Source organism: Drosophila subobscura, chromosome A (genome assembly GCF_008121235.1).
Source record: "Drosophila subobscura isolate 14011-0131.10 chromosome A, UCBerk_Dsub_1.0, whole genome shotgun sequence".
NCBI lineage: Eukaryota > Metazoa > Arthropoda > Insecta > Diptera > Drosophilidae > Drosophila > Drosophila subobscura.
The window spans coordinates 17,541,399-17,557,054 of NC_048530.1; the positions used below are offsets into that span (position 1 = coordinate 17,541,399).

At 49.5% G+C, this 15,656-nt stretch overlaps 1 protein-coding gene across 8 annotated transcripts in view; it reads left to right on the forward strand.

Annotated features, from left to right (window-relative positions):
- Positions 1-15,656, forward strand: part of LOC117896819 — a 70,419-nt gene that overhangs the window by 11,905 nt on the left and 42,858 nt on the right. For 4 of the 8 annotated variants that reach the window (XM_034805386.1, XM_034805394.1, XM_034805352.1 and 1 more), the window contains exons 1-4: positions 12,426-12,572; positions 13,443-13,548; positions 13,615-14,157; positions 14,687-15,588. In XM_034805386.1, coding sequence (XP_034661277.1) covers positions 12,502-12,572; positions 13,443-13,548; positions 13,615-14,157; positions 14,687-15,588 — 1,622 coding nt within the window. In that variant the 5' untranslated portion in view covers positions 12,426-12,501. Of the gene's footprint in view, positions 1-12,423; positions 12,573-13,442; positions 13,549-13,614; positions 14,158-14,686; positions 15,589-15,656 lie in introns of those variants that run through there. The other 4 variants (XM_034805378.1, XM_034805335.1, XM_034805327.1 and 1 more) reach the window with 3 other exon arrangements.

Here is a 15,656-nt window from a genome sequence, read left to right on the forward strand (position 1 = left end):
TCGACTGCCAAAGTCACTTTCAACTTTAAGCTCTCAACGACCGAGGGGATTAATTAGCTGACAGTCAATTACAATGGCAACAAGTGGATAAACGGGGCCATGAATCGCATTAATAATAAATGTAACGAGATGAGGGAAGGGAACAGTCCAGTGTGCAGCAAGTGCAGACAAAATGCTCAGCCCCAGGAGCAATATTTCTGAGCTGAATTGCCCAATCAGTTCGACTCTTATAAGTCCCGATTTGCATGTACCCCGTTTACACTGCCACGAAACGGAATTTCAATGTGAAGGCAAAGCAAAACAAAACAAAAGCAGAGACAGACACACGCAGGCGGGCAGGCAGCAGCAGCAGCAGCAAAAAGTACGCGAATAAAACGGAATAAAATAAAATAAACAGTTGCAAGGGGGACGCGGGGAGTGAGAAAGACAAACAGCAGAAACAGCTTGAACATCGCGCGGGGTAACTGTAACTGCCAATTGAGTGTGAACAGCTCTGCATATATGTAGATTGGTGGATGATGAGGGGAGGGATACGGGGACACAATAGGGAGACGAGCTCAAGATTTATTTCGCTTCCATTTCCGTGACCACTTGCCGGAATGTTCTCTCGCTCTCGCTCTCAGCCAGTGGGTCTGGGCGGGGGCGGTGCGTGTTTATCTGCCTGTTTTGTACATTATTTGTACACACGATTGCCTTGCGCATATTAAAGACGCATTCATAATAAATATGAACGAAATGAAAGCCTTTCTTCGGCTCATATCTCGAGCAGCCTCAATCTCAATTCCCTAACGAGAGGGGGAGCAGGGAGCAGCTCTCCAAATGTTGCCTCAAGGCCATGCGGCCATACACGAGAAAGCAGCTGAAATCTGCAGTTTGTTAACCAAAATTTCACTGGAACTGTAACCGACTTAGACCCATTCAAGAGCTCTTCCAATGCTTAGAAAAATATGCTTTTTTCTTTGTTGCAACCCAAGGAAAAGCAGCTCAAAAGTTTCATTGGAAAATCTGGAAAATTTCACCAGAATCAATCGAGCATCCATTTGCAGACATGATTTGATGCAATTTAATTGCAGCGCTGAAAAACCACTGTCCGCATGGTTAACCCACATTTCCGCATTCCAACGCTGCCCAACACTGCAAGGTTTTATGCAGCACTGGCGTAAGGGAAGTTCATCAGAGGAAAACCGAGGTAGCCAAGCCACAAATTCATTAGCCTTAACTGGCAGCCATAAAGCCCCGTCCTGCTAGAGAGGTTCATCAATCGATGAAATTCCAGGACAAGCCCGCCTCCGCCCCAGCCAGCGTTGCCCAACACTGCGAGCAATTCAGGGAATTGGGAGAGCGTTAATCAGCGCCAGCTCCAGCGCCAGGGCCAGCAACGAGGTCATCGAGACCCAGTCGATTGTGTCGATGTGCCACAGAGGAGGAGGAGGAGTAAGAGACGAACCACAAAATGCTCAACGCACTTCAGTGCCCATTTACGCCTCGCCGGACAGACAAAGCCCAGGGAATCCCCGAGGCAAGAGGGCAGAGCAGCCAGAGTTGCCTGCCATCCATGTCAATAAGCAAATGTGGCTTTAATCTCATTCATATTCGTATTTGTATGTATCGGTGTGTGGTGTATCGGTGTATGCCTCGAGGCAGTCAGTTACACGACATGTTGACAGGATACCATTGAGTTGCGCTGCTGGTTGCAGATGGAGCGCAGAGACACCGCCACCAGCCCAGCAATGGGGTGAGCCTCCATGAGCGCCGTGCTCAGCAGCATGGTCCAAATATTCTGGTGCTCATGTTGGGGCTGCTGCTGCTGCTGCTGGTCCACTGGGTGACCGGTACCGAGGAACATATGGAACACCTCCGACTGAGAGCCATCGAACATGAGGAGGTAGCGCACCTGAACCTTGCCGCATCGCCGCTCGCAGACTGCCACGGCCTGGAGGACGGCACCGCAGAGGGAGCTCTCCCAGCAGGCGCAGGAGCTTTCAGCATATTGATGCAGCGACCGCTCATCACGGCCGCCCGGAACAGCATCCACGTGGCGTCCACGCCCAGCAGATTCTCGTCCAGGTGCTCCTGCAGCCGGCCCATGTCGCCCACACGCCACATGCCCGACGGCGGACGAAGGCCGTGCTGCCACAGCTGCGGTGAATCCAAACCAAAATCGAAGCAGGTCCTCCAGCCACTGTGGCTGCACTTTAGACTGAGGCTTACCAGGCTGCTGGCCTCTTCATCTTCATCTTCGTCTATGATCAACTGTTTCTCAGGGTCATGCTGCTTCGGTTCCTGCTCCTGCTGCTGCTCCTCCACATCGGAGTCGGAGTTGTCCATTCTCGTGGTGCAAATTTCGAACTAAACTGCCGCTAAAAGCTTCCCTTAAACAGTTAATTCATAAGTCTAGTCGGTGTTGGTGTCTCGTGAGCAAAAATACAAAACTACTCAAGGATGCTGGATAACAAATGAATGGCAAAAAGTTAGACATATTTCGCTCAGCTTACTGGGCTGCAATTTCTTCCAAATTTGGCAGTCAAACTTTGTGTTAAATGCACAACCCAATGGCAGAGTATATCGCACACCTACGGACATATGTATAGCTACATATGTATATGTATTTATTTATATACGTTTATCCGGGTGTGGCACAATTCTCGGCGGACTTGTAGCCAACTAATTCAGCAGCGCCAAGGCCCAGCCGGGCCGTTCAATTACGAAAGTTTTGCCCAGCAAAGTTAATAACATTTATCGCTGCCCATAAAACATATCCTGTGCGCCATGTCCACAGGTGTGCGGGGTGCGGGTGTCCGTTTTTGTCTAGCGAAAAGTTGTTGCAACAAGTTGAACCTTTTTCCTTTTTTTTTTACTCTCCTGTCCTTGCCGGTCCCAGCCCAACATTGACTCATGTATTTCCCATACAAATTGTGTGTGTGTTTGTGTGTATCTGCTGCTGTGCTCCCCTGCTTGGGGCCCTACTTTGCTTAATAGTTGAGCAATTCTTGTAAGCACTTCAGCATCAGGCGACCACCTACGAGGAGCCACACGCTAGGCGAGTGCTGGGTGCCGCCCACTTGAAGCGGGTAATCACTGCAAATGCATTTGCTCGAATTGCACTGAACACATCCGATTTGACCATTAGATAATTGATTAACCGCCTAATTCTCCCTCTCTCTCTCTTTCTCTCTCTCGAGATCTGAGATCTGAGCTCGGGCGTTGCTTGTGCGAATTGGATCAGCCCCCATGGACAGATGTATCCACATGCAAAGGTTCCTGGCAGGTTGGCAAAGGGCAGACAGCTCTCCAGCTGTATCTTTCTGCGCGGGTCGGGCGTGTGGCTGAGTTGTTTACATTGCTCATACGCCGCAGAGCACCGGAAGGTAACCCACAAGAACGGGAGGGAAAAACATCAACAACAGCAGGCAGCAGCATCAAAATCAAAATCATCCATGGCCCGCGGCTAGCCGGCATGGAAAACCTAAACTCAGGCAGCAGAAAATCCAGGGGAAAACATGAAAAGTTTACCCAGAAAAAGTCCCAGCTCCAGAAACATTTCCCATCTCCCATCCCCCACCCCACCCCGTGCCAGTTCAAGTGAAGGTCCCAGCGAAAGTCGGAGAAAATCCAGGGAAGGGACAAGCAGCTCCAGCTCCAGCTCCCGCTCCAACTTGTTGTGATTTTTACCTTCTTCAAATGCAAAATCTAATGAAATTTTCACATTTTCCACTTCGTTGTTGCTCCCTCTCCGTGTGTGTGTGTGTGTGTGTGTGTGTGTGTGTGCTTTCCTTTGCCGATTTTCACGTTTTGTGTGCAAGTTTGGAGTTTTGTGCCGTCGATCAATACGAGATTTGATGGTTGGAAAATTGATGGGGGATGCCAAAATGCCCCATGCCCCATGCCCAATGCTGCCATGCTTTATGCCCCTCCCCTTGCCCTGTGCTCTGTGCCTGGAAACGATTGCAATGACAGATGCGGACTATTAAAGGTGAGGCACACACACCCACACACACACCCTCAGCCGAGACAAATTGTGGATGTATGCGCATGTATGTGCGTATGTATCTGTGCAGTGAGCCATTTTATGTTAACAACTTTGTTGGCCCAAAGCGTTTCTCATCAGCTGAAGCAGCGGCAGGAGCACCAGGATGCCGGAATACCAAAATACCTGGAATACGGTTTCGGTGTGTGCCGTTCCGCTCTCTCCTTTGTCATCATTATGTTCATCATTAACAACTCGTCAGCGAGATGATGATGTTGATTATATTGAAGTGAGTGCCATATGTTATCCACACACAAGCAGGGGCAAGGGAAGGCGGCAGCAAGAGCCCGAGAGACAGAGACAGACAGCCACATTTTGGTGGCAACAAATGGCACAAATCAGCAACCAGCAAACTGGCAGCTGGAAGCTGCCACGGGGAGCGGCACGCAGCACGCAGGGCACGGCAAACAACATCAAACGATGAAGGCAAAAAACAAATCAGTTTTTTATTCAACGTTGTTGGCCCCCCATAAAAAAAAGGGCAAAAAGCACTCACCAAAGGAGCGAAAGTTTATGAACCATAAAACAGAATGGAACGTTGCATAGGCATGCGATTTGCCTTTCTCTTTTCTCCTTTCTCCTTTCCTTTCTCTTCCTTTTTTGCTTACCTGACGGATCGGGGCACCCCCTGGCAACCCCGTGGCACCTGCCTGTCCTTTGCATATAATTCACTGCTCTTTAAAATCCCGTTAGATGGCATCCCACTTTGGGCCATTTTTCAAGCGCGTTTTGAAGATTTACAAGCGTCATAAAAAATATTGCACTCCACAAGGGGCAGCGGGATGTTGGAGTGGCCTTTGAGGATCAGACATGCCTTGGCTTTGGCCTGCCAGGAGATTCCTGCTCCACATTTGACTTGGGACATCAATGCCCAATCAGCGATTCGAATGCCTAATTTTTGTACTCATTTTACAACTTTAAACATCGCTATTATCAGGGGAGATCTTCCCAATTGAGTAGAGCATTGAATGTGGCTTTTGCTTAGCTTTATTTGCCATTTGAATTACAGAAAAATGTGCAGACAAATTGAATAATTTTGAGCCTGAGGCTCGGGCGTTTCCATCCACCCAACCCAGCCAACCAGCCAACGAATATTGACTTTATTCTGCTATAATGAAATATTTACGAGTTGCCATGAAACATCAACAGAAATCCACGAGTGCAAAGTCGCCAGATTAACCGCTTAAATAATTCCTCTTAAGCGATAATTGCGATTTCAGGACAGGGTCAGGGGTGCCATTTGCCATTGGGGAGTTTGTATCCCCGAAACACACACACAGAGAGGACTCTCCAGAACATTCTATCAATTTGTATTTATTTTATGCGCCACTCCCCAGCCCACAGTTCCTCTCTTTCGCTTCAACTCTCCCCCCTCAAGCTCATCCTCTCCCCCTCTGCCTTTTCCTTTCCCTTTCTGACTTTCACATTCTCTTCAGCTTTTGTTTGCTCTTGTCTCTGGCTGAGCAAATTTCGTAGCTCGTAAAATTTTTCTTACATAAAATGTAAACAAAAGCCGCACCGAGCGCTGCCTCTGCCTCTGCCTGTCCCCTTTTGCACTCTCCCCTCGCTCTCCAGCGTCTTCGCCTCCATCTTGTTGTGCTTTCTGCGGCTTCTGCACATTCTTTTTCGGGCAGGCTCGTGAGTGTGCCGCGGAGCCCTGCCAATGCTCAATGTTCACGCACTTGCAGGCATTAATTAAAAAGTTCAGGGTCGGACAGGGCGCAGAGACAGCGAACATCCGGGGCCATTTACAGGCCACTCCGCAAGAGCGGGCAGCCCCAAATTACACTTGAAATTGAATAAATTGAATTGGTGTCCAAGAATGCTCTTTGATGTCCACATGCAACCTGCAACTACCAGTCGCCCTCTGGCTCGAAGACTTTCTCTCAGTGTAGTAATCAACAGCTTGTTGCTGCTCCTCCTCCTGCTGCTGCCTCATTTGCTTACTCTTTTCGGGGCCAGTTTCGAGGTCTGGGTCGCCTGTTATTTGTTCCCGCTGCTGTTCTTGATGCTGGGCGATAGTTGACTTGCCATTTATCAAAAGCTCCCCCGAAAAAAAGAGAGAGAACATGCGGGACTCGGGGGAGGGAGAGAGATAGATACAGGCAGGCAGCCCTTGTGGGTCATGGAAACTGTGCGTAACTATAATTAATTTCATTTTAGACTTGTTGGCAAATAAACGAGCAAACGATGCGGTTCGTTCCGGGTTTTTAGGTGGATGTCTCACCCCTTTTGCCGTCTACCCAACCCCGAGCCCAGAAGCTGCTTTGAGCACTATTTTTGACATCGCTCTTTGCTGTTGGCTTTGCACTTTGCCAGCACTTGACTGGACCGTCACTCGCTCCTCCCTCCCCCCTGGACCAAGTGTGTACTCAAACCATGTCCTTGTGCCGCACTTGGAAACTGTTGCTCATGCTGCAGGAAGCTCACGGCACTCCAAGTGGAGACTTCACGGAGACTTTGAAGGGCCCGCCCGACCCGACCGAAACCCTTATCAAAAATTCAACAAAATGATTTTCATATCCGCCTGCCCCCACCCCCAGAAATTATTGATTCAACTTGAATGCTGAATCACTTGCCCGAAAATGTATCCAGGCTTAATCGGCTGGAACTCATTAACTTTCAGTTGTTGTGGCAAATATTTCATTCGATTTTGTTGAGCTCACAAATTGATTTAAAGGCAAGGAGTTGGCAGCGCTGCTCAACACTCAAATTGGCTAGATTTTTGGGCAGGAAGCAATCCAAGTAGCCAATGCCACAAATGTCTCAATTGTCACTGCAAAGTCTAACATTCCGACTGACGACAACGCGTCTTGATTTGCGACCAAAAATAATTGAAATAAAACCGAAAAATGAGGCTCTTGCGCGTGATGGTAAGTGCCAAGATCTAATGGCTGTGCAAACATCTCTTGGGACCGTGGCCCTAAATACTCTCCCCCCAGTTCGCTTGCATTTTTGCGCACTTTCTAATACTTTTAACTGGCGGTGCCTACAACTGCGTCGAGTGCCAGTGCCTGGCCAATGCCACACTGGCGGATCGTTGCTACGTAGAAGAGAACGATGTCTACACCGAAGTGGAGCAGCCACTGTGCAAGTACATCAGTTCGACTGCGTTGCAGCGAAAAATAAGCATCCGGCTGCCAAAAGCCTGGCTCAAATATCTGAAGCGACTGCGGGCATTGATCGAGGCCAATGTCAAGATGATAATCAAGCAGCAGAGAACCAACACGAAAGCGCTCGACGAACTGCGTGGAGCACAGACCATGAAGAGCCAAAAGCGTCCACGTCAGTCTCTGCCACACATTCCAAATGCGCGTTCGATTGTCATGGGGGAGAGCGGCAGCGTAAAGCAAAACAAGTCGCAGGCCCCACACTACTATAATTATCCCACCTTTCCCTTCTAAATTGTTGGATAATTGTGTTGCATTTTGAATTGTTTTATCTTTAATTTGAGCCAATTAAATGTGCACCAAATAATGCTCTGCCACACTCTCGCACAAAATGACTCAAAAGAGTTGCAATTGGAATGAAGTGAACCAACCACACCATAAATCAAGCAAGTGCAGCGCAAAATGTGCTCCCAATGAGACAACTTTGAGGCTCGATCTGAAGCTGCTCTTCAGTTTTGGGTCTTGGGCTGGGGCCATGGGGGGGATAAGTAATCAAATATGCATGGCCCATCATCAGGCATGGGTCTGGCCTGTACTCTGCTCTGCGCTGTTTTGCTTTGCTGTCCATTTGAATTATGCATGCCTAGACCGAGCAGAAGCGGACGAAAAAAGTTGTGGGCTCTGTGGATGGTTGCGGATATGGGACAGGGACAGGACAAAGGAGACTTCTTCATTGTCAACATCGTGGCAACGCAAGGAAATTAGATTTCCTTCGCTCGCCAACAATGCCAGGCACTGGCACACACTTTGCTTTCTCGCTCTCTCCCTCTCTCTCTAGTTCCCTCTCCTCTCCTTCTATCTGTGTCTTCTACTTGGGCTGTGTGTGTGTGTGTGCTTTGAGCCAGTTGGGCAAAACGGCTTAAGTGTTTTGCCAGCACCTTTTCGCTCGCATTTGCATAATGGCCGTGCGCGGCGTTGTCCGCTGAAAAGTATGCTACAACTTTTGATCAAACGCCGCCGGAACCTCAACGACTTCAGCTACGGAAATGATGCTCATTGTATGTGTGTGTGTGTTCGATGTTCGATCTCGTGTGTGCGTGGAAAAATGGAACTTTAATTATATATTTATTCAAATGCTTTGGTCTGGCTTCTCAGCCGCCAGCCAACAACCTTTCGCTGCGTTCAAGCCACTTCAGAATGAAAGAAGGCAAAGGAAACGCCAAAAGGAAAGCAAAGGGGCAACGCGACACAAAAGCAAAAAATGCTTGGCCAACTTTCGCTCGTTGCTGCCCTCAACTTAAGCGGTGCTGGGTGCACACACACACACACACACACACACACACAGAGAAATTGAAAGTGGCACGCGCAAATTACTTAATCCGACTTTCCAAGTACTTTCCTGTGACACACACACAGAAAGAAAGAGAGAGAGAGAGCGAGAGAGAGAGGGAGGGTGGCAGCAGCAGCAGCCACGAAGGACCTGCGTCTGGGGTCGGGTGGGGTGGGTAAATGCCGGCACGTACTTTCTGGTCCTTTGATCTAATTTACCAAGCATTTTCAGGTATTCCAACTTTGAATGCCAAAACGAAACCCAAGATGACAACAACAACAACAGCAACAACAGCAAGAAGACAAATTTCTGGGCAAAGAAGAAAAATTAAGAAAACGTAAACGAAAAATGAAAATAAAGATGAAAATGAAAATGTTAAATGAAAATAGCCCCAAGAGCCGTCCAGTCAGCGTTGAGCCTGTGAGCCCATCCGCCCATCCGCCCATCCGCCCATCCGCCTGTCTGTCTGTCTGTCTTCCTGCGTCGTCTCCAGTGAGCCTTGGCAGTTAATCAATGAATAGCCGCACCCACAGCTGCCCCAGCAACCGCCCTCTGCCATGCCCAGCCGAACGGTTGTGGCACGGCAATTACATCAAAAGGAAACTGTTGGCCAAAAGCCCAAGTAATATTTCAGCGGGGGCTGGAGACAGGCGCTCTAAAATTAACTAAATAGCAGCCCAGCACAACGACCAACACCCCACCACACAGCAGCAGCAGTTCCAGCTCACCATTCACAACATGAAAAGTCACTTAAGAGTACAAGGACGACGACGACGACGACTGGAGACATCAGGAGAGCCCCAAGCAAGGGGCCGCAAGGCGTGACTAGAGCACGCAGAGGAGTCTGTCTGTCCGGCAGGTGCAAACTGGCCAAAAACTGTTCTGGCTTCATCTGTTTCTGTTTCTGTTTCTGCTACGCTCTTTTTTATTATAACGAATTGCATTTTATTGCTAAGAGCAGAGCCAGAACCGCAACCGCACCGCACCGCACAGCACCGCACCGAGGCAAAAGCAAGCGTAAAATGTTGAGCATTTAACTAAATTGTTTCATTTTGCGGTGGAACAAAGTGGAACTGAAGGACAACAAGGCAAGAAACAATTTCTTTAGCAATCGAGCTGGCACCTCTCGCGGCTGGGGCAGAGGCAGAGGAAGCCAGAGAGCCAGAGAGCCAAATGAGTTCTTAAAGATAATGCAGATTAATGGAGCTGATGGATTTGGTATCATCAACGATTTGATTGTATCGTTTAGCTTTGGCTGTAAGCATATTTAAATGCAAGTCAGCAAGTTATCAGCTCCCCTCGGTTTCATTCTGTTTCATTTACATGTGAAGCTTCCATGTTGGAGCTTCAGTGTCAAAGCTAAATTCTATTAGTTGCTGCAATTAATAAATGAAATCAAGAAACGGCTGTGCAAATATATATCCAAAAAGCGTAAACTTTACACAAGAGTTGGCAGCTCTTCCGAGACTCTTTCTGGCTTAAATGTTAAGTTTAAAGTGGAATATGCTCGCTCCTATTGCTAAGAAAAAAAATATCAAAGGCTGAGGGCTGCAGGCAGCTTTCATAAAGTTCATAAACAATTGCATTGGACTGAGCAGCTCTTTGCGGAGTTGACAGACAGGCAGTTAAGCATCGAATTATGGGCTCTATCGAAGTGCCAGTGTTGGACAACACATTGTGCGGGATGGTAAGTGGTGACTGCCTCTGTTTCTGTTTCTGATTCTGATTCTGATTCTGTGTGGACCCCGACATGGCCCACAGCACTCGTCCATGTGCACCGCTCGGGCTCCCACTCCCGCCTCAGTCCATGTCCATGTGCAGCTGCTACAGCTTAGAAACAGAAGCTGGACGGAAAAGCCAGCAGCAACAAAAAAAGCAGAGAAGATAGGAATAGAAAAGTGGGAAAATTGAGTTGAAAATTGTTCATGGCACACACTTCACAGGCAACGCAAATTGACAGCTGTCAATCAACTGCTCGGCGCTCGACGCTCGCCCACTCGAGCTCAACCGAAGAGTCTGGGCCAGGTGCCCGACAATGATAAAGATAATGATGATGATGTTCATGATGTTGACGATGATTCTGCTGCTGCTCGGGCTGCACTTGAAATTGATTAAGCGGCTGCTGTAGCTGCCTTCTGAACTTCCTGCCAGACTGCAGTCTGAGTTGTGCTCTCCCAGATATACAGAGAAAATTAGCACCGATTATCAGTCATTTCCGACTACAGGATTCCCCAAAGAGTGCCTTGCAAGTTATATGTGCGCATATTTTGCGAATATTATTATGGCACAAGCCAATGCATGGCCGCCCTTGAATTCCCATAACAAAAAGGAAGAAAAACCTAAGAGAAAAAAATAATGGAAGACGCAGGAGCAGGAGAGGATGTGTAGCTGGAGGATGAAACAAACTTTGGTGCTTGGAACTACTTTGGCAAAGTATTTCATTGACCGACAGAGCAGACCCAGACCCAGACCCACTTTGAGCAACAACTTTCATGGAACTTCACTCTGGCACCCACTTGACAACTTCCGGCCGTGTCTATGTCCTCCCAGAGAGAGAGACAGAGCGAGGACTGGCGCTGGTCTACCAGTTATTAAGTTTATGGCCATTAACTTGCGGCCAAATAAAGTTGGTTGCTTCATTTCGATTGGCTTCGCAGGATATGCCAGCCCGCAGTCCATACTCATATGTGATTATCCTTGGAGTGGACTCTACATCTACATCTACATACTACTCCCTGCTGACCATTCCCTGGTGGGGCAGCCACTCCCATAGATAAATACAACAAGAAGGCTCCACTCTCCAGCCTCCTCGTCCCACTGCGACTTATTGGGCAAACAATTTGTCGGTCTGTTCGTTCTCAAAATTAAATTGAATTGTTTCTGCATTATTAACAAGCTGAACAGGAATTCTCAGATATTTCCTGGCATTCACTCGAAAGTGCTCAGAGGGGGGAAAACAGGCGTATATTTTGTGTGAGTGGTTAAAGGCGAATTCTTTCCTTGCAAACAATTACACGGAAACACATTTAAAGAGACATTTCTGGGAAAAAGAAAACGTTTGACTTGGGTAAAGTAATATGCTCATAAATGATGCTGGAATAAGTATTCCCCATAAGAGTTATAATTTATTTCAAATCATTTTCAATTATTTTTCGCATGTTTGATTGAAATCTTTTGTTGAAGTTCCTTAGAATATTTACGTATATTAAATGATGTAAAATATATTATTATAGGCCATATGTATGAGCAGTAGAATAACCCTCTACCCTTAGCCCACTATTTGATAGATTAAAAAATCCCCTTTGTATCGAGATAGAGTCCCAGTACGAGTATCTACCCATTATGGATCCCATTAATGTTTCTCCAATTTGACCAAAAACAAAAACCAATATTCTTTTCTTCAATTTTTTTCAGTGTTTCTCTGTGTCTCTGTGTGTAGCAAAAAACCAACAAATCCCCCCCAACCCACAGCCCCATTAAGTAACCAAAAACCAATTAACAATCCGATCAACCACCAAATCAACTTACAAAAGCCAAACTTACAGTTACAAATTACAGTTGAATCCAGTTGAATACCGTTAAATACAATTGAATACAGTTGAATACCGTTAAATACCAGTAACTTTTTAGTGTTAATTGTACAACTCACAGCACATACGGCCCGGCCCCCAAAAACAAAGCAACAAACCTAAAAAACGAAACCCCTTCCGTTGCGATGACAAAGTAAACTTTCCAAGTGCAAAACCCCTCAAGCATATTTACAGTGTTGCAAAGCGGAGGCAAACATACTTGCAGTGTTGCAAAGCGAATCTTAAGTGCTGCTCAACCCCTGCAGAGAGATATGCAATAAAAAAGAGCAAATCAATTTATTGACTTGAAAAAATAAAAACAAAACTAAAAAGCAAAAGAAAAATCTATCGCAAACGCCACTAGAAGACGAGCAGCTGAGAGACGAGAAGGAGTAACCAGCCAAGCCCAAGGATATCGTTGACTTGCAAAGGATCTGCAGCTGCAGACACATAACGCCATGCGCCATGTCAAAACTTCGGCATTACAGGTCCATGGATCAGCCCAGCAGCAGCGGCTGCGTGGCCATCCGCAAGAAGTTAGCAACATTCTTCCTCACAGCAAGAAAACAAAACTACAACAAACAAAAACAAGATTCACTCTATCCATTTGCTATCCACTTGCTATCCTCCATCTAACGCTAACGCTAGACTGCACCAACTATAAACTTGCTTCATGCTTTTGGCTTGCCACTTTTCCAGTCTCCTCTTTCCCACCTCCTCTGCTATAACTAACACACCCAAACTCACCACACAGCACACAGCACAGCGCACAGCCGTGGCACTTTTGATAAAGCTCTGCCTAAGCTCGCTCTCCTAAGCATGCCGCACACTCAGCTTCACCTTTTCCTTTTCCTCTACCTTTACCTGCATTGCATGTGACTTTGTAAATAAAATAAACGAAAGCTCTCCGCTGACAGCGCCCAAAGCTAAAAGCTTAACGCGTGAGCTTGCAGCGGAGCGCGTTCAGCTTGAAAGCTTTCAGCTCTCAGCGCTCAGCCTTCAACTTGAACTTTGAGCTGTCAACCTTGAGGGCTGAGCTTGGAGCTGGAGCATTTATTTATAGCATAGCTGAAGCTCACGGCTAGACACCGAGACAGCTTTCAGCTGTTGCTTCTGCTGGTCAAGTCAGTCCAGCTGCAACCCCCTCCACAAGCGCATCACACGGCGCATCCTTTTGCTTGGCTGCCGCCGCTCCACTTCACTCCGCACCGCTCCGATCTCTACTGCACCACCAACTAACCAACTATCCTGCCTATCCATCTACACCCACATCCATCCTGTGGCCAAGGAGGATCTGCACTTATTCACCCACACATATCCACCCACTAACTGCATCCGCCTAAACTAGATATCCGTGTAGCAACATGTGTGCATTGCGTGCTGAGTGTGTGCTCGTCTCGTTGCAGGACTATGACAGCGGTGTGCTTTGTGTGCAACCTGCCCATCATGTCCCACCAGGTGGGGCTGGTGTGGTCAGGTGGCAACGGCTGGGACGACCTCGTCCGCGAACAGGTGAGTGGGGACAGAATCCCACAATGGTGGCCCATCAGACTACTAATCCCTCTTGTCATTTGGCAGCTGGAGGAGTCAACGATCCGGCAACGTTTAGGCGGACGTCGCGACTCCGCCGCCCAGATCACTACCCCGCCGAGCACTTCGCCACCGCCAGGTCTGCAGCGGCGGAGGCGCAGCTCCTTGGCCCAGCTTACTGACATTCTGCGCGAGTGGAGCGGCGGCACCAAGCAGCAGACCCAACAGCAGCAGCAGCAGCAGGCCCAGCAGCAGGCGCGCAACAACAAGGCACAGTTGAATCGGCGCGAAACTCTGGCCGATCTCGCCCGCAGCCTGCCCTGGCGGACATCGACGACAGATGCGAGCACTGGTGCTGGTGGTGCTGGGGCTGGTTGCAGCTCGAGTGGCGGCAATATCACGTACATTGCCCCACGCAAGCGTCGCGAGTCGAGCGCCGATTCCGGCATACGCAGCATCAGGTCCCGGCGCGATTCGAACACGGCCGAGTTCGTCAAGCACTGGAACAGGCGCGAGAGCGCCGCAGTTGAGGAACAGCCGCCGAGCCACATATCCGTGAATGTGGTTGTCGTCGAAACTACTACTAAGAGCGTGAGTTGCGGCCACTCTCAATTAGCACCCTTTGACCTGCAGCGTAACAAAGCTGGAAGGATATGACTATACCGACGTGACTGTACTTCCCCTCTAGAATTGCCAGCCAGCTGCCCCTCCTCTGATTGGATAGGGCAGACAATAGTTGCATGAATCTGAAAGAGATGGAGCTATTCATGCACTCCTTTGACGTGACTGTACTTCTTTAGGGTACATTTTGCTGACAGCTGGCACTCCTGTACTCCTGTGCCACTGCCATTTGGCATCCACTTTTGAATTGACTGTACTTTTTGTATGTTGTTTCTAGACAGAATCCACTGAGGACATCCGCAGACTGATGTCCTTTCAGCATTTTGTAGTTTTTGAAGAACTCTAAGCTTGACGGGACTGACAGACATTCATTCAATTCACTTCGACAAATCCTTCCACACTGCCAATTAACCTTTGACCTTAACCCGAAGCATGCCACTCTTCTCTCTCTCTCTCTCTCTCTCCATCCCGCACTCCTCGCTTTTGCCTGGGAACGCAGGCTTCGCGCCGCGGATCCGGGGAGAGCTACCTGTCGAGCAGCCGGCGGGACAGCAATGTCGCCGGCCGCGTGACAACGCCGCCACCGCCACCCAAGTACCAGGTGACCAAGAAGCGGGACTCGCTCGCCGCCCCGGAATTCCCCAACTTCCGGCAGGAGCAGCGCCCCTCCACCAGCTCCGCCGGCTCCTGTCACTCCGACTCCGTCTCCGTGCCACTAATCCAGTACCATCAGCAGGTCGACTCCGCGTGCCAGGCCCTGCCGCCGCCCACCATCATCACCAGCTCGGTGACGCCGCCGGCCACCAGCCCGACGGCACCCAAGAGTCGCCGCGACTCCACCACGCAGTGCGGCCGCGTCAATCGGCGCGACTCGAAGGCGGGCCACAGCCCGGAGCGCGCGCCGCGCATGAACCGCCTGCAGCGGCAGGCCACGGCCTTCGACGAGAGCGTCCTGCCCGGCGGCAGTCGACGCGGCTCCCAGCCGGCCCTCAGCCCGGATCCGCCCGAGGACTGCGAGCGACGAGCCTCGCGCCGCGACTCGCTCTCCCCGGACAGCGCCTCGCGCGGCGGTCGTCGCGACTCGCGCACCCATCTCTCGCCCGACCGCACACACGAGCGAGACGGCAGCCCGCGACGGCACACGCTGCGCCGCCAGAGCAGCTCGGCGGCCCGCCACTCGCCCGAGTCCAACAGCTGCGGCTCGTCGCGGGACCCCAGTCCCTGCTCGCGTCCACCGCCGCTGCCGACGGTGGAGCAGAACCAGCGACCCGCCATCCGGCGCCAGTCCACCACGGAGGAGATTCTCATTGCTCGCGGCTTTCGGCGTCAGTCCACCACGGAGGAGATGATCCGCTGCCGCAACTTTCGGCGCCAGAGCTCCCAGAGCGACGATGTCTGTCGGTGGGTATTTCCCATTCATTCCCATCTGCTATCCATTGACTGACTATCTCTTTCGCCCTCTTCCGATA